Source organism: Oncorhynchus mykiss, chromosome 25, assembly GCF_057628025.1.
Source record: "Oncorhynchus mykiss isolate SJ-2025 chromosome 25, ASM5762802v1, whole genome shotgun sequence".
Classification (NCBI taxonomy): domain Eukaryota; kingdom Metazoa; phylum Chordata; class Actinopteri; order Salmoniformes; family Salmonidae; genus Oncorhynchus; species Oncorhynchus mykiss.
The window spans coordinates 61,312,207-61,331,492 of record NC_143046.1 but is presented as its reverse complement, the minus strand read 5'-3'; the positions used below and the strand labels follow the sequence as shown (position 1 = coordinate 61,331,492).

At 43.1% G+C, this 19,286-nt stretch overlaps 1 protein-coding gene across 1 annotated transcript in view; it reads right to left on the bottom strand.

The window, feature by feature from the left end:
* Positions 1 to 2,609: 2,609 nt before the first annotated feature.
* The window catches only part of LOC110505412 (serine/threonine-protein kinase D3), a 73,962-nt gene continuing 57,285 nt past the window's right edge, over positions 2,610 to 19,286 (bottom strand). Inside the window, exons 9-18 of the mRNA XM_036962416.2 lie at positions 18,599 to 18,800; positions 12,812 to 13,088; positions 10,466 to 10,521; positions 9,965 to 10,037; positions 9,686 to 9,792; positions 9,394 to 9,555; positions 8,590 to 8,688; positions 8,209 to 8,476; positions 7,683 to 7,768; positions 2,610 to 7,498 (exon numbers count right to left, since the gene is read on the bottom strand). Of these exons, the coding sequence (XP_036818311.2) occupies positions 7,325 to 7,498; positions 7,683 to 7,768; positions 8,209 to 8,476; positions 8,590 to 8,688; positions 9,394 to 9,555; positions 9,686 to 9,792; positions 9,965 to 10,037; positions 10,466 to 10,521; positions 12,812 to 13,088; positions 18,599 to 18,800 (1,504 nt within the window). The 3' untranslated portion in view covers positions 2,610 to 7,324. The remainder of the gene's footprint in view (positions 7,499 to 7,682; positions 7,769 to 8,208; positions 8,477 to 8,589; positions 8,689 to 9,393; positions 9,556 to 9,685; positions 9,793 to 9,964; positions 10,038 to 10,465; positions 10,522 to 12,811; positions 13,089 to 18,598; positions 18,801 to 19,286) is intronic.

The window sequence follows — 19,286 nt, the reverse complement described above, 5'->3', positions numbered from 1 at the left end:
GTAAACTATGGCTGGCTGGCTATTTTAACTTCCTGGTAAAGTGACTCTTAGAAGATCTACATTGTGCCTATTGCCTCTCCCCCTCATCTCCTTACTCCCCTGTGGTAGGCACAACACAGGCTGCTGCTCCAAATGCTCTGTGGTTCAACAATTACATCCATGCTGAAAATGGGATTTGACATGTGGTGCCATTATAATGGAGAAGTTAAGTCCTCCCTCCCTCACTCACTCACACATACACACACGAAAACACACACACGTGCGCACACACACACAAGCGAACACACACACACGCACACATTATGTTCTATTCTACTGCATTATATTCTGTTTTATTCTACTGTATTCTATTCTAACCCCATGTTTACTGTAACTTGGGACGCAAATGATTGTGACATATCATCTAACCATGCATTACACTACAGAATTGTTAAATATTCGATTCTGATTGGCTTGAAGTGCATTCTACATTTGGGCATGCTTTAATATATCAGTGTGACAGATTCACTTTACCGACCGTGTCTCAGGTAAACCTACAGTCTTGCGCTTTTATCTGCTCAACGACCGCAGAGTGAAGGAAAAGCAGCCAACAAGTGCTCAGCATATGTGGGAACTCCTTCAAGACTGTTGGAAAAGCATTCCTCATGAAGTTGGTTGAGAGAATGCCAAGAGCATGCAAAGCTGTCATCAAGGCAAAGGGTGGCTACTTTGAAGAATATAAAATATATTTAGATTTGTATAATACTTTTGTTGGTTACTACATGATTCAATGTGTTATTTCATAGTTGTAATGTCTTCACTATTATTCTACAATGTAGAAAATTGTAAAAATAAAGAAACCCCTTGAATGAGTAGGTGTGTCCAAACTTTCGACTGGTACTGTATACAGTGAGGCAAAAAAGTATTTAGTCAGCCACCAATTGTTAAAATACTTATTTTCCACCATAATTTGCAAATAAATTCATTAAAAATCCTACAACGTGATTTTCTGGATTTTTTTTCTCATTTTGTCTATCATAGTTGAAGTGTACCTATGATGAAAAGGCCTCTCTCATCTTTTTAAGTGGGAGAACTTGCACAATTGGTGACTGACTAAATACTTTTTTGTCCCACTGTATATGAAAATCATGTTTTTGTCGACACTGGGCCTTTAACATAGCATATGGCTGAAGTAACAGTAATGCTAATTATTTTTATTTTGTCCCACAGGCCATTTAACCAGAGTGGATTCCTTTGAATCTGTAAGAAGATTTTTCAGCATGTTTGATGCCATTCCATTTGCGCCGTTCCGGCCATTATTATGAACCGTTCACCCCTCAGCAGCCTCCTGTGTCCATAGTACAATATACAGTACATATTTATTGAGAAATATAACAGAAATGTAACAAAAATAGCATCATTTTCTGAGCTACGTATACTACGTCTCTTGGCAATTTGTTAACACTTTACTGGTCAAACACATTAGCAGTTATCAGGTACAATTGATTTCTTAAAGACATTTATATAAACTATCCTCCTACTGTAAAGCATGGATTTACAGAATGAGTTAAACCTTTATTCAAATTACATATCAGCCATCAGTCTCTAGCTACATGAACATGAGCTACACCTTTAAACTGGAACTGAGCTACACCTTTAAACTGAGTGACACCTTTAAAATGCATCTGAGCGACACCTTTAAAATGCAACTGAGCTACACCTTTAAACTGAGTGACACCTTTAAAATGCAACTGAGCGACACCTTTAAACTGGAACTGAGCTACACCTTTAAACTGAGTGACACCTTTAAAATGCAACTGAGCGACACCTTTAAACTGGAACTGAGCTACACCTTTAAACTGAGTGACACCTTTAAAATGCAACTGAGCTACATCTTTAAACTAAGCGACAGCTTTAAACTGGAACTGAGCTACACATTTAAACTGAGCTACAACTTTAAAATGAGCGACACCTTTAAAATGGAACTGAGCTGCACATTTAAACTGAGCAGCACTTAAAATGCAACTGAGCTACACCTTTAAAATGGATCTGAGCTGCACCTTTAAAATGGATCTGAGCTGCACCTTTAAACTGAGCAGCACTTAAAATGTAACTGAGCTACACCTTTAAAATGGAACTGAGCTGCACCTTTAAAATGGATCTGAGCTACACCTTTAAAATGCAACTGAGCTACACCTTTAAAATGGATCTGAGCTACACCTTTAAAATGCAACTGAGCTACACCTTTAAAATGGATCTGAGCTGCACCTTTAAACTGAGCAGCACTTAAAATGTAACTGAGCTACACCTTTAAAATGGAACTGAGCTGCACCTTTAAACTGAGCGACACCTTTAAAATGCAACTGAGCTGCACCTTTAAACTGAGCGACACCTTTAAACTGGAAGTGATATGCACTCTTTTGGAAGGTGAGGTTGATGATGGGTCTTCTTGGGTGTGTGATGCTAGCAAGGCTGCATATCTGGATCCTGCTTGTACAAGTTTGCTATAGCTTATGGCAGTTGAGGTCAAAGCGATTAAATCATGCTGTAAAGTCAAACTGAGAATTTGGATTTGAGTGTTAGACAAATCTAGTTTTATGACACACAGAAACTGAGACTCAATAGGCATGTAAAAGAAGTAGAGTTTTTTATTAAATTTGTATGTACTAAAATATACAAAAACACTGACACCTGCCAATCCAGCGGCAACACGGACAGGAACAGGAGAATGGGGAAAAGATCCACCTACATTCTCCCAAAATAACGCTGTTAGGGCCTGAACCCATTCCAACACCATAGGCTTTAGGCTACATGTTTGTCTAGGGACTGTTTGAAATGGACACAGGCATTGAAATGTAGTTAATGGTCATCATAACCGAATGTTAGGTGTAACATCTTTTGGTAACCTTGGAGGACACATACAGTACTTAAAAACAGTACAGGAATGTTAGAGACACGAACAGCCCAGTGCACTTTAAGTATTCCAGAAGTAAGGATGTTTTAACTGTGATATTCAAAATAAACTAAAGTAAAGAAATGAAACAATCTTGAACATTTTGTAGAAAAACACAGTACAAATATGTTTTGTATAGGCTATTTTTTCCATACACTGTCAAGACACTCACCAAAGAGTAAAATGTGTTTCTCGTCTCTCAATTTGCTTCACTAATTCAAATGAAAAAAATAGGGCAATGGTGTATACCTTGAACCCATGCTTGGTATAAGCGTTCATCATGCCAATATGGAGCCCTTGTAATGAAGGCTTGGTCCCATGATGAGCTCCTGTATTGAGATCATTGTTGTTCGTATAACCAAGCCTCTTTCACATACAGTTGAAGTCGGAAGTTTACATACACCTTAGCCAAATACATTTAAACTCAGTTTTTCACAATTCCTGACATTTAATCCTAGTAAAAATGTCTTGTCTTAGGTCAGTTAGGATCACCATTTTATTTTAAGAATGTGAAATGTCAGAATAATAGTAGAGAGAATTATTTATTTCAGCTTTTATTTATTTCATCACATTCCCAGTGGGTCAGAAGTTTACATACACTCAATTATTATTTGGTAGCCTTGCCTTTAAATAGTTTGACTTGGGTCAAACGTTTTGGGTAGCCTTCCTCAAGCTTCCCACAATAAGTTGGGTGAATTTTGACCCATTCCTCCTGACAGAGCTGGTGTAACCGAGTCAGGTTTGTAGGCCTCATTGCTCGCACACACTTTTTCAGTTCTGCACACAAGTTTTCGATGGGATTGAGGTCAGGGCTTTGTGATGGCCACTCCAATACCTTGACTTTGTTGTCCTTAACCTGTCTAGGACTGGGGTTCCGCTCGCCAACAGCCAATGAAATGGCATGGCGCCAAATTCCGTGAACAGAAAGCTCATAATTCAATTTTCTCAAACATACAAGTATTAGGCACCAGTTTAATGATACAATTCTTGTTAATCCAACCACAGTGTCCGATTTCAAAAAAAAAAAAACGGCGAAAACAGAACATATCATTATGTTAGGTCAGCAACTAGTCACAGAAAGCATACAGCGATTTTCCAAGCAAAGAGAGGAGTCACAAAAAGCAGAAATATTGATCAAATGAATCACTAACCTTTGATATTCTTCATCAGATGACACTCCCGGGACAACATGTTACACAATAGATGTATGTTTTGTTCGATCAAGTTCATATTTATATCCAAAAACCTTTGCCTCCAAAACATCCCGTGAATTTGCACAGAGACACATCAAATCACAGAAATGCTCATAATAAACATTAATAAAAGATACAAGTGTTATTCACAGAAATAACTTTACGGAAAAAGCAAACCATGCAATAATCTGAGTACGGTGCTCAGATGACATACACAACCCAAGAATATATCCGCCATGTTGGAGTCAACATAAGTCAGAAATAGCATTATAAATATTCACTTACCTTTGATGATCTTCGTCAGAATACACTCGCAGGAATCCCAGTTCCACAATAAATGTTTGATTTGTTCCATAAAGTCCATCATTTATGTCCAAATTTCTCCTTTTGTTAGGGCGTTTAGTAAACAAATCGAAACTCACGAGGCGCGGGCAAGTCTAGCGGAAATGTCGGAAGAAAATTCCAAAAAGTTATATTACTGGTCGTAGAAACAAATCAAACGATGTATTGAATCAATCTTTAGGATGTTTTTATCATAAATGTTCAATAAATGTCCCAACCGGAGGATTAATTTGTCTGTAGAAAAGCAATGGAAAGAGAGGTAACTTTCTCATGACCGCTCGTCACAAGACCGAGGCTTCTGGCAGACCTCTGACTCATTCCCCTCTCATTCAGCCCCCCTTCACAGTAGACGCCTGAAACAACGTTTAGTGGAAGCCACATCTAGTGGTAGCCTTAGGAAGTGCAAGAGACCCATATCCCACTGTATATTCAATAGGGGCTGAGTTGAAAACCTACAAACCTTGGATTTTTTCTCAGGTTTTTGCCTGCCATATGAGTTATGTTATACTCACAGACATCATTCAAACAGTTTTAGAAACTTCAGAGAGTTTTCTATCCAATACTACTAATAATATGCATATATTAGCATCTGGGACTGAGTAGAAGGCAGTTTACTCTGGGCACGCTTTTCAACCAAACGTGAAAAGAAGAAGAAGTTAAGCCATTTTCCCACAACTTTGGAAGTATGCTTGTGGTCATTGTCCATTTGGAAGACCCATTTACGACCAAGCTTTAACTTCCTGACTGATGTCTTGAGATGTTGCTTCAATATATCCACATCCACATTTTCCTCCTCATCCTATTTTGTGAAGTGCACCAGTCCCTCCTGCAGCAAAGCACCCCCACAACATGATGCTGCCACCCCTGTGCTTTACGGTTGGGATGGTGTTCTTCAGCTTGCAAGCCTCCCCCTTTTTCCTCCAAACATAACGATGGTCATTATGGCCAAACAGTTTTGTTTCATCAGACTAGAGGACATCTCTCCAAAAAGTATGATCTTTGTCCCCATGTGCAGTTGCAAACCATAGTCTGGCTTTTTTATGGAGGTTTTGGAGCAGTGGCTTCTTCCTTGCTGAGCGGCCTTTAAGGTTATGTCGATATAGGACTCGTTTCACTGTGGATATAGATACTTTGTACCTGTTCCCTCCAGCATCTTCACACGGTCCTTGCTGTTGTTCTGGGACTGATTTGTAATTTTCGCACCAAAGTATGTTCATCTCTAGGAGACAGAACGTGTCTCCTTCCTGAGCGGTATGACGGCTGCGTGGTCCCATGGTGTTTATACTAGCGTACTATTGTTTGCACAGATGAATGTGGTACCTTCAGGCGTTTGTAAATAGCTCCCAAGGATGAACCAGACTTGTGGAGGTCTACAATTTTATTTTCTGAGGTCTTGGCTGATTTATTTTGATTTTCCCATGATGTCAAGCAAAGAGGCACTGAGTTTGAAGGTAGGCCTTGAAATACACCCACAGGTACACCTCCAATTGACACAAATTATGTCAATTAGCCTATCAGAAGCTTCTAAAGCCATGACATAATTTTCCAAGCTGTTTAAAGGCACAGTCAACTTAGTGTATGTAAACTTCTGACCCACTGGAATTGTGATACAGTGAATTATAAGTGAAATAATCTGTCTGTAAACAATTGCTGGAAAAATTACTTGTATCATGCACAAAGTAGGTGTCCTAACCGACTTGCCAAAACTATAGTTTGTTAACAAGAAATTTGTGGAGTGGTTGAAAAATGAGTTTTAATGACTCCAACCTCAGTCTACTGTAATACCTTGAGGGGTAGTGGCCCCATCACCAGGTTTGGCTCGAACCCTGCTTGGAATGTACAATAGTCAAGCCACTTTCTAGACAACGAAGTAGAGTGAACCACAACGATAAGACAACCATTAGAAAAACAGATGAGTTATTGGTCATGAGAAGACAGGGAAATTGAAGATGAATAATATCAATTAGCTGGATTCAGTCTTTGGTCCCTGCACCTTTTGATTTACTTGCTCACTGTTTATGACAGGTGCTCTACTAAAGGCTTTGCATTGTAGCCATTGTCATAATCTCTATGCTACTCACCTAGGCATTACTGTATCAAGCTCTTAGCACAAACTTTAAGTTATGTTGTAGTCAACACTTTCTGTCATTCTGTCATTCTCTCTAGAGAACCTGATGTAGCAGCTTTAACTTTTCAAATTGTTAGACTTGATGGTAGCATAGTGCAAAAATCTACCTCCCATTAGTAAAGTACAACATCTACATGCAAATGATAGCTCCAGTTTCATACTGTCAAAGGACATGGTTTCAAAACTGTCTTGGAATAAGCACAAAGTTGTGTTTGCAAATACCTACGCATTCCAATCTTTCTGTGGATACAAATCCCTTGTGATAAGTGCCCTTTAAGCTCACTAATCTGTAAGCCCTTCACAGGTAGAATGGCATACCATTACTCACTCCTAATGTTAAGGAAATTATATCCCTTCAACTTTAATTGTCCTTTGGTTTATAATAAGGATGCTTTTCCCAAAAGGACCAATGAAGTTGAGCTGGAATGATTCTATAAGATAAGGAAAAAAAAGAAAGAAAAAAAAAGAAATGTCTTTCTCCCAAAGTTTTTGGTTCCACTGCGGTGTCCTAAAGAAACAGGGGCCTCCCCAGAGCCACCTGTCTGCTCCCTGTGGCAGTATGTCTAACCACAGAGTCTTGGGTCAGAATCCCCTGTCACACAGTCCCTGCACAGGGGTGTCTGACCCTTTCCCAACCAGTTTTAGAGGGAATGCTTCCAAAGGTCAACAACCTGCAGAGGTTCCTGATGTTTTCCTCTTGGCCACACCTGTAACCTGGCCTCCTGGCCACTAGGGGCCCTCCTCCATATCGTCCAGGTTGGGCGCCATAATGAAGTGTTTAGGGTGGACCAGGCTATGCTCGTCTGCATGCTCCTCCCAGCGCACATCGTCACTCTCGTGGGTGATGTAACGCTCGCCACGCCGTGTCTCAAACTCCCTGAGGTCCAACCACGTCTGGTAGTCCTGAGAGAGAGAGAAAGAGAGAGGGGGAGAGGGAGTGAGGGAGAGGGAGGGGGAAGCAGGAGTTACAGCAGGGAACCAATACAATAATGTCTGCCTTGTTCTAGGTCACATCATGAAATGTGTGTGAATGTTTTGTTAGATGTGCCTGTGCACTGCTTACAGTATAATTAAGCTATTATAATACCTGTAGCCAAGGATGGCTGAGGGACTTGTCCACACTGTACCGCTTCCTCATCTTCACTTGTAGGAGGTTGTTAATGAGATCTGTAGCTGTGAGAGGAATAGAGATGTAATGTTAGTCTCAAAGTGAGAGGTAGACATTAAACATCAGTGCTGTCTCTCTACCCACACGTCTGGATCTACCAGCGTGGTTTTCAGACCCTGCGGCTCTTTGACTTTTCTGTTGTGTGTGGTTTACATGAATCACTGACAACTCTCCCGAGCTGCCCCAAATAAATATCCCCCACATACACCTACAATAGTGGATATGAAAAACCATAGTGCAACCTGGTATACAAGTGATAACTAAGACAAAATAACTTCCAGTTGCTTCAAATGACTGCTTGTCGTATCACACCATTGGTCTACTTCTTTAGCTGTATGACTGGACTCATTAGTTGCGCTGCACGCTTTACAGAGATGTTTGTCCTCATTTGTCTTCCTTAGCATTCATGCATTTGAATATTATTCAAGCAGGTCTTTCCTCCTACCATCTGCAGAGATCTCCTTCCATGGCTGGGGTGGGTACATGAAGGCAGCGTTCTGGATCTGGTCGTTAATGTCCTCGTCCTCGTTGAAGGGGAATGTCCCGCTCAGGCTGACGTAAACGATGACCCCCACAGACCACATGTCCAGGGAGCGGTTGTAGCCCTTACTACGCAGCACCTCTGGGGCCAGGTAGGCCGGGGTACCCACCACCGAACGCCTGAACGACTTCTCACCGATGATACGGGCAAAGCCAAAGTCACACAGTTTAACCTGCCGGGACACACAACACAATGCTTCATTGTCTCCCCCATACACATACAAGCAATATTTTGTTAGAAAGATAGCAAACTTGTCTGACAGGTGAGATGTTGCATGTTGGTTACCTGTGGGAAGGGTTCTGCTGAGGCCAGCAGCACGTTCTCGGGCTTCAAATCACAGTGGACGATGTTCTTGAAATGCAGATGTCTCAAAGCCACCAGGATCTGTTACAGAAAATAGCCCAACCCTCATGGGTTAGCGAGATCAGACCACATAATATCACTCAATGATCTCCTCATATAACAGTATGGACTCCCTCACAGAATATAATGTAATGGATAATGAGAGCTGCATAACTATTTTAGTAGTTCACTAAGCTATTTCTAGGGTGGTCACTTTCCTAGTTTCCATATGGACACATGACCTCATCACTGTCTCCTCTCTGCTGTAGTGGAATCATCAACTGTAGCTGCTTGCGCTGCATGCAACTCCAACAACTCCATGCTGCTGCCCAACTCCTGACAAAGTCCTGTTAAACCACATCAGAGCCGGACCTGCTGCTGTTCATTTTCATGTGCAGCTCCATGCCTAATGAACCCGCTCCCGTTTGGCCCCGGGGCCCCTCTCTTCTAATGAGCCCACAGACCAGAGACCAGGCAGCAGGGCAGAACAGCGCACCACTACGGCACCGCAGGCTGTAATCCAGCAGGAGGGACACGGCCATGATGCCATCCAGACCAGCCTGTTCCGTAAACAATCCCCCCGTATCCATACACCACAAGAACAAACAGGCCCAGGGCTGAGTCTATTACTGCTTATATAGACTACCACACCACGAGAGAGAGGGGGAGGGAGGATGAGAGAAAGTGGGGGAAAGATGAGGAAGGACAGAGAAATAGAGGGGACGGAAGTTAGAGAGAAAGACAGACCTGTGTGACCAGGAACTTGGTGATGCGTTCTGGGAGCTTGCTCTTCTCACTGGACAGGATCATCTCCAGCATGTCTCCATGGAGTTTCTCCATGACAACAAACACCCTCTCAGGCGTCTCGAACATACACTCCAGATTGACGATACCAGGATGGTGAAGGTTCTAAACGAGGGAACAAACCTTTAGCTTCAACACTCCATACTGTACCATGTTACAGTTTCACTGTTTGAAAATCAGCAAGAATGACTACTGTATACATCTGACTGGTACAGCATGAGGGTCTATGTGTTACCTGGAGAATGGCCACTTCGTTCCTCAGTTGGCTCTCCTGCTTGGTAGGAAACCTCATCTTGTCAATCACCTTGATTGCCACATCTCTTCCAGTCTTTCTGTGTTTCCCTGCCAACAGAAATAAATAATGAGTCAACATGTACTTATATTGTATACTGTATAGTATCATAAAGATAGATGTGAGTACCTGGCATAAAGTGGATGTGTGTTTTGGTTTGGGTTGAGAGAATACATTATGTTTAGTTGCAATACATCAAAACATGGATATCCAGGCACACACCTCCATACACAATCCCAAACTGTCCAGATCCTAGCACCTCATCAGAGAAGATCTGGTATACAGAGCTGATATCCTACAGAGAGGGAAAGACTTCTGTATTACTGCAGTTTATTATCTTAAAGGGTATTACTAGTGCTAATATACATTAAACTGTGGATGTATTCTGCTATATCATTGTTGGATAGATGCTGTTGTATTGGTATGGTCATTGATATGACAAATGGGTCACTTTCACTCAATGCACAAGTACAGTACGTATAAGAATCCCCCTTTCCCATAAGTGTATGAGTGACTTCCTTCATTTGTTTTAAATATAGATTTTTTTTACAATGGACAATGTTGAATGGTCCATGAAGAATACAGAAGTATCAGATTTGTTTTTTACGACTGCACACACACGCGCACACACATATATACAGCTGAGAAATTGAGCAAGATTGAACACACACAAACACAACTGAGAAATTGAGCAAGATGATCTGAAAAAGTGACCACACTCACCACATTCTCCTGTATCTGGCAGTTGGACACAGATATGCTGATAGACACCTCTTGTTCTAGAGGGGAAAACCAACGCAGTGTTTACTTTACACAACTGTACATTACAAATGCATAAAGGACCCAACGCATTCCTAATGAATCATAAACAGAGATGCATTTCTCACTTTTTTTTCAATGTCCTTCAAGCCTATCACAGCTATAACATTACATAAACAATAATGACCCTGTATAATTGATTGGGACAAATTCGTTTTTTCGAACAGCATAACTATGTGTTACATTTCATAGTTAAGGTTATGGGTGCCTCCTGAGGCCAATATTCAGTCACGAGGCTCCCAAGTCATGTCTTGCCAAACAATAAAACATAATTGTATAATCAAATAACAGAGTCTCAGCTTTCATCTTCTCTATGGACAACAAAGTATGCCCACCTGTACTTATTCATTGGCGAAGGACCATATTGTAGGACTGTAGGGCACAAGCCCTTGTTGTCATTTCAGAGTGGTTGGATATTGAGGGGTAGTGAGGTAGTGGGTCTCATCTGTTTGGCATTGCCACCCTCACCATATGCTTTACACCAGTAGGTACAGCCAGACAAATGGCCTCCGGGGACATATAGTACATGAGCTGGCAGGCAATGGCGCTCATTTAATCTCATATCTACTCTAACATGATTAATAAACATTAGAACCTGCTATGGTGATGGTGAGCACTGAACCAGAAGTGTGTTAATTTCATAACCGAAAGGGAACAAAAGACCACTCATCTGATTCGGCCATCTTCATTATTAGAATATGCATTAGTGTATTGGATGCGATGGAAGAGGAGCGCACATTTTAACACACACAGATAATCCGCTGAATCTATGTCAGGTTTCAGGTGTTGCACCATGTGCCCACAGGAGAGCGACCAGTTGAATGTGCCACCTTGGCTCTATAGCTTTTAAGACAGGCGTCTGCATCAGGCAAACCCGCAACTTGGTTATTTTGGTCGCCCCAAAGTTTTTAGTAAAAATGTTAAAGTAATCATGAACAAAAAAAATTGGAGTGAGGGGTAGTTAAAAAGACTCCAAAATCACCAGGAATTGAGCGAAACATTTGTTCAATTTAGGAAATGTGGTCCCAAGTATTCCCACAAAAAAATATATTTATATCTCACCTTAATCAAGGTTTGAAAATATTATTATTTTCAAATACATTCTCTTTTTGTACAATTTATTATAATTACGCCCAACCATCCAATCCAATCAAAAAACGCCCCACCACTGGATCTAGTCGATCATCACCGTCATTATCATAATAATGATGATCAATTTGATTGGGTGGCAGGAAGCCTAGTGTTCAAATCTCAGCTCAGACGGGATAATCTGGTGCGGAGTGAGCCGCCACCCGGGGGTTTGCTGGCATCATCCTAGATACCACCGCCTGTTGTTGTGCCCTTGAGCAAGGCACTTAATATCCTATAATTGCTCCGGGGCGCTGACCCATTGCTTCCAGCCCTTCGGGCTATGAGTGTGTTTCTCAGAGGGTTGGGAGCAAAAAGACACATTTGCGTTCTTTGTACGTTAATGAACAACAAAGTACATCTTATCTTATTATCTTATGATTACAATCACAGGAGGTAAAAGGTCAACCATGGCTTCACAATTCAAGGCTTTGCTGTGTCTGAAGGCACAGTCATTTCTGATGATGCCTTTTTTTGTTATCTCAAAACAAGACTGACTGCTTTCTCACTCCAGAACATCACCTCACTTGACCTTAACTCAGGGCTCCCGAGTGGTGCAGGGGTCTAAAGCACTGCATCTCAGTGCTAGAGGCGTCACTACAGACTCTGGTTCGATTCCAGCCTGTATCACAACCGGCTGTGATTGGGAGTCCCATAGGGCGGCGCACAATTGGCCCAGCGTCGTCCGGGTTATGGTTTGGCCGGGGTAGGCCGTCATTGTAAATAAGAATTTGTTCTTAACTGACTTGCCTAGTTAAATAAAGGTTCAATTAAAAAAACTCAAAAAACTTGGGGATTCAAGCAGGGTCTCTCCTGACCCACTTCACACTCATGTAATATAACAAACCACTAAATTACCAATATCGGCAATGACCCATTTTATGGGCACAAATAGTACTATTTCCACTGCTCACATAAACTAATCTCATTCCACCTTTCCAGTGCTAGTGCCAATAGCTACAATATGTCAAATACATGTCAGTGCTACCTCTAATCGAAATAACTACCGTATACACTCTATGATCAGTAGCCTAAACCAGAGCAATAGCCAGTCAGTACAACTTCCAATAGCCATAGCCACATGTCTACCATGTTAACAGTAGAGAACGGTACTGTACTCACTGTGGTCCTTCCCCTGCCTGGCTGCGGTGGCCACACTGGGCTGGGGTGTGGCAGGCATCAGGGCCTGACGGATGGCCTTCTCCCAGCCCTGGGCCACCTCCATTCCCACGCCTGAGGCTGTCAGCGCGGGGCTGTGGTATTGGCCCCCGTTGTTCTCTCCAACGTAGTAGACCATGGTGGAGGTGATGATTTCAAAGCAGTGTGGGTTGCTGCCCTGGGCTAGGCTACTGAGGTCCCTCGACTGTTCCACCTGCAGGATCTCTGAGAGAGGGATCTCCTGGGGGCCATGAGGGAGGGGCAAGAGAGAGAAAGAAAGAGAGCGAGAGAAAGAAAGAGAGAGAGAGCGAAAGAGAGAGAAAGAAAGAAAGAGAGAAAGAGCAAGAAAGAGAGAGATCAGGATCATAACAGACAAAAACAAAGAAAGCCACGACATCACCGCTAGTGATTGGGGAGAGAGGGGCACAGAAGACAAATACAACCACGAATACAACCATGATACACAGAAAATACTAGTCCAGTGAATACTCAAAGACAAGAGAAAAACAGAGAAAGACAAGATTCACTGAATCAATTACTCACAAGATAGACAGTCAGATCAGACAGAAGCAGACACCAAATCCCCCGGGTAAAGTCAGAGGTAAGCGCTGAAAAATCTCCCTCAGCTTAGCACGCATATCAGAAAGAGTAATTCAAAGTGGGTCCTAGTCCCTTTCCACAGTGTAGTGTATCCACAGCCCCTGCCTAGTGCATAGCCTTTATCTGACAGCCCCTTAGAAGATATGTGGTGCAAAGGGCAGTTTGAGCACACTTTAAAAGTCCCCCTTCCCTCCAGTCTCACTGTCAAATGCAAATCAAAGAAGAAGGAGGAAGTCCCTAGCCAATAGGAGTCCCTGTAGTGCCTTGTCTCACCATCCTCCTCTCCTTTGGGTCCCCTGAGCGTGGCTCACCACAGAGTGTCATATGAAGTGGTTGTGGTTAGCAGGGCCGGCACACATGACCCAGGCCCGGGCCCATTGAAGAGAAGAGGCCCCATGATTACAAGGAAGGACACCAGACCCCTATCTGGGCATGAGCCGTCTCGCTGCCAGCCACCAAGACGTGAGACAGGGCGACTACCATCGGACACCAAAAACCTCAGGGATTGGGAGGGGAGAAGGTTTGGGTAATTTCAGTGAAGCCCCCTTACCCCCATAAAAGGGTTTTGGAAACCACAAGTACAGGGGTCTCGTCTTCAAAAAAGAAGCCTATATGACTTCCAAATGTAGAACAGGGCAGCCATCTGATGCGTCGCCACACAACCACCACCACTAATCAGATGACTGGAGGTAGAGAGAGAGGAGAGGAGGGGACAGCCACACGACAGTGGGCTAGGGGCTGAGAAGAACAGGAGAGAGAGAGATGCTGGGAAGATGGAGGGTGTGTCGGTTACAGCTAGTTTACCACTGGGAGAGTGGACCTCAGAGTAGAAAATACCTATTAAACTTGTTGAAAATGGCAGCCCCAATGTGGGGATCAGGCGATCATACAAACACACGTAGCTAGAAACTGTAGCAACAGAAACCCTGTCACACTCCGTCACATCTCTAGCTGCAATCGGGGGAGGTGTCAAAGTGAAACAGCCATATGGTACAGAGGCTGGTACAGGCTCCCAGTTGCAAGGCTGTACTGAACATGTGGAAGCCTTTACACAGAGGGAACGAGGCCTGCCTGGATACCTCAGTCCCCAGTGTCTAATTAAACAGCTATTAAGCCCCTGTGGCATGGTAAAGACTGCCTACACCACTGGTGTCACCATGGAACTGTCACACACACTCTCTGAAGCTGGAGTTATAGCACTTGGAAATCATAATTACACAGTTCACTTTGTGTGTCAAATGTATTTGAACTGGACAAGAAAGGTTTATGGTGATGGTTTGGTAAGGCATTTGAAAGAGGATATCTGATATGGATGATGCAACAAGTTACAATGTATTTTAATAATGTGTTGAACATCCCATTTTTTATCAGATTTCCCCAGCAAAAACCCTTAACATTTTCAGAGTAAAATACTGCTGATGACAAACAAGGTGGCTACAGACAGAAGCAAAAGCCCTTTCACTTTGCAGCCACACAGAAATGTCAGTGGACTGCTTGTGAAACCACACGAGGCAGGCTGGGGGATTTTCTCTGTGTCACTGACCTCACTGTAGTTTACAACACAGCAGCCCCCAGTCTTATTCACACCACCACTGACACCATTACATTCAGCAGGATCTTTTACACACTGTACACACCAGACAATAAAACACATCTTGAAATATCAGAGACAAAAAAAAAATGGTAGATTTATTTAGGGGAAATTCAGTGTTTGGTTGAAACCACTCATTGGGTTGTAGACACTGTATAGACTCAGATAAATGTCAATGAATGGTCTATGGTTATGTTGTTCTGTGATATTTTTAATGGATTGTAAGAAAGTTCAATGTAAATGCAGACTCTCCATTTCATTCCACCATGCCTCTGTCTATGTCAGGCAATAGTTGTTCTGTGGTGTTCAAATCAAACACAAAGTTAATTTCCCAAATCAAATCAAATGTTATTAGTCACATGCGCCGAATACAACAGGTGTAGGCAGACGTTACAGTGAAATGCTGAATACAACAGGTGTAGGTAGACCTTACAGTGAAATGCTGAATACAACAGGTGTAGGTAGATCTTACAGTGAAATGCTGAATACAACAGGTGTAGGTAGACCTTACAGTGAAATGCTGAATACAACAGGTGTAGGTAGATCTTACAGTGAAATGCTGAATACAACAGGTGTAGGTAGACCTTACAGTGAAATGCTGAATACAACAGGTGTAGGTAGACCTTACAGTGAAATGCTAACTTACAAGCCTCTAACCAACAATGCAGTTTAAGAAAATGGATAAGAATAAGAAATAAAAGTAACAAGTAATTAAAAAGCAGCAGCAAAATAACAATAGCGAGACTATATACAGGGGGGCATTAGTACAGAGTCCATGTGCGGGGGCACCGGTTAGTTGAGGTAATACGTACATGCAGGTAGAGTTATTAAAGTGACTATGCATACATGATAACAACAGAGTGTTGCAGCGGTGCAAAAGAGGGGAGGGCCAATGCAAATAGTTTGGGTAGCCATTTGATTAGGTGTTCAAGATTCTTATGGCTTGGGGGTAGAAGCTAGACTTGGCACTCCGGTACCGCTTGCCATGCGGTAGCAGAGAATAGTCTATGACTAGGGTGGCTGGATGCTTTGACAATTTTTAGGGCCTTCTTCTGACACCACCTGGTACAGAGGTCCTGGATGGCAGGAAGCTTGGCCCCAGTGATGAACTTGAAGCTCTCAACCTGCTCCACTGCAGTCCAGTTGATGAGAATGGGGGCGTGCTCAGTCCTAATTTTCCTGTAATCCACAATCATCTCCTTTGTCTTGATCACGTTGTGGGAGAGGTTGTTGTCCTGCCACCAGACGGCCAGGTCTCTGAAATATTCCCTATAGGCTGTCTCGTTGTTGTCGGTGATCAGGCTTACCACTGTTGTGTCATCAGCCTGGCCTTGCAGTCATGAGTGAACAGGGAGTTCAGGAGGGGACTGAACACACACCCCTGAGGGGCCCCTGTGTTGAGGATTAGCGTGGTGGATGTGTTGTTACCTACCTTTACCATCTTGGGGCGGCACATCAGGAAGTCCAGGATCCAGTTGCAGAGGGAGGTGTTTAGTCCCAGGGTCCTTAGCTTATTGATGAGCTTTGAGGGCACTATGGTGTTGAACACTGAGCTGTAGTCAATGAATAGCATTCTCACATAGGTGTTCCTTTTGTCCAGGTGGGAAAGAGCAGTGTGGATTGCAATAGAGATTGCATCATCTGTGGATCTGTTGGGGCGATATGCAAATTGGAGTGGGTCTATGGTTTCTGGGATAATGGTGTTGATGTGAGCCATGACCAGCCTTTCAAAGCACTTCATGGCTACAGACGTGAGTGCTACGGGTCGGTAGTTGTTTAGGCAGGTTACCTTTGTGTTCTTGGGCACAGGCACTATGGTGGTCTGCTTAAAACATGTTGGTATTACAGACTCGGACAGGGAGAGTTTGAAAATGTCACGGAAGACACTTGCCAGTTGGTCAGCACATGCTCACAATACACGTCCTGGTAATCCGTCTGGCCCTGCGGCCTTGTGAATATCTTACTCACATCGGCTGCGGAGAGTGTGATCACACAGTCTTCCAGAACAGCTGGTGCTCTCATGCATGTTTCAGTGTTATTTGCCTCGAAGCGAGCATAGAGGTAGTTTAGCTCGTCTTGTAGGCTCGTATCACTGGGCAGCTCTTGGCTGTGCTTCCCTTTTGAGTCTCTAATGGTTTGCTTGCTCTGCCACATCCGTTGAGCGTCAGAGCCGGTGTAGTACGATTCGATCTTAGTCCTGTATTGACGCTTTCCCTGTTTGATTGTTCGTTGGAGGGCATTGCGGGATTTCTTATAAGCTTCTGGGTTAGAGTCCCGCTCCTTGAAAGCGGCAGCTCTTTCCTTTAGCTCAGATGTTGCCTGTAATCCATGGCTCTGGTTGGGGCACGTATGTACAGTCACTGTGGGGACAACGTCATCGATGCACTTATTGATGAAGCCAATGACTGATGTGGTGTATTTCCCAATGGCATTGGAGGAATCCCGGAACATATACCAGTCTGTGCTTGCAAAACAGTCCTGTAGCTTAGCATCTGCTTCATTTGACCACTTTTTATTGATCTAGTCACTGGTGCTTCCTGCTTTAATTTTTGCTTGTAAGCAGGAATCAGGAGGATAGAATTATGGTCAGATTTGCCAAAGGGAGTGCGAGGGAGTTTTGTATGCGTCTCTGTGTGTGGAGTAAAGGTAGTCCAGAGTTGTTTCCCTCTGGTTTTACATTTAACATGCTGATAGAAATTTGGTAAAACAGATTTAAGTTTCCCTGCATTAAAGTCCCCGGCTACTAGGAGCGCCACCTCTGGGTGAGCGCTTCTTGTTTGCTTATGGCGGAATACAGCTCATTCAATGCTGTCTTAGTGCCAGTCTCTGACTGTGGTGGTATGTCAACAGCTACAAAAAATACAGATGAAAACTCTCAAGGTAGGTAGTGTGGTCTACAGTTTATCATGAGATACTCTACCTCAGGGGAGCAATAGCTTGAGACTTCCTTAGATATTGTGCACCAGCTGTTACTTACAAATATACATAGCCCGCCGCCCCTTATCTTACCAGACGACGCTGTTCTATCCTGCCGGTGCAGCGAATAACCAGCCAGCTGTATGTTGATAGTGTCATCGTTCAGCCACGTCTCTGTGAAACATTAGATATTACAGTTTTGAATGTCCAGTTGGTAGTTCAATCTTCCCCGTAGGTCATCCATTTTATTGTCCAAAGATTGCACGTTTGCTAGCAGAATGGAAGGAAGTGGGGGTTTATTCGATCGCCTACGAATTCTCAGAAGAATTCTCAGCCTCCTCTTCACGCAAATCACGGGGATCCGGGCCTGTTCCCGAGAAAGCAGCATATTGTTCGCGTCGGCCTCGTCAGACTCGTTACTGAACAAAAGGATTCTGCCAGTCCGTGGTGAATAATCGCAGTCCTGATGTCCAGAAGTTATTTTCGGTCATAAGAGATGGTAGCGACAACTTTATGTACAAAATAAGTAAAAAAATCTGTTACAAACAATACAAATCAGCAAACAAAAAACACAATCGTTTGGGGGCACGTAAAATGTCTGCCTTCTTCTCCGGCACCATCTTACCGCTACCTTGCTCTCTCACCTTATAAAACTTGGCTCCAGTGTCGTTCTGGAACAGGCTGAGGCTCTTGGTGTCCAGCCTCCAGTAGTGTCTCTTCCTCAGGTTGTCTCTGCTGGTGTAGTGGACCATCCAGCCCTCCCTCACCATGGTGGAGCTCCTCCTCTTGGTCTGTTTGATGGACTGGACCACCCGCATCAGAGGGATGTTACTGCTGGTGGATGGGCTGGACACACACACACACACACACACAGCTATTTTTATTAAAACATTTGTCACAAAGCACTTAGCAGCAACCTGGACCTGAGCAAAAAATGGAAAGGAAGCAAGGAAGAAGTTAGATAGATACAGTTGAAGTCGGAAGTTTACATACACCTTAGCTAAATATATTTAAACTCAGTTTTTCAAAATACCTGACATTGAATACAAGTAAAAATTCCCTGTCTTAGGTCAGTTAGGATCACCATTTTATTTTAAGTGTGTGAAATGTCAAAATAATAGAAGAGATTGATTTATTTCAGCTTATTCCCAGTGGGTCAGAAGTTTACATACACTCAATTAGTATTTGGTAGCATTGGCTTTAAATTGTTTAACGAGGGTAAAACGTTTTGGTAGCCTTCCTCAAGCTTCCCATAATAAGTTGGGTACATTTTGACCCATTCCTCCTGACAGAGCTGGTGTAACTGAGTCAGGTTTGTAGGCCTCCTTGCTC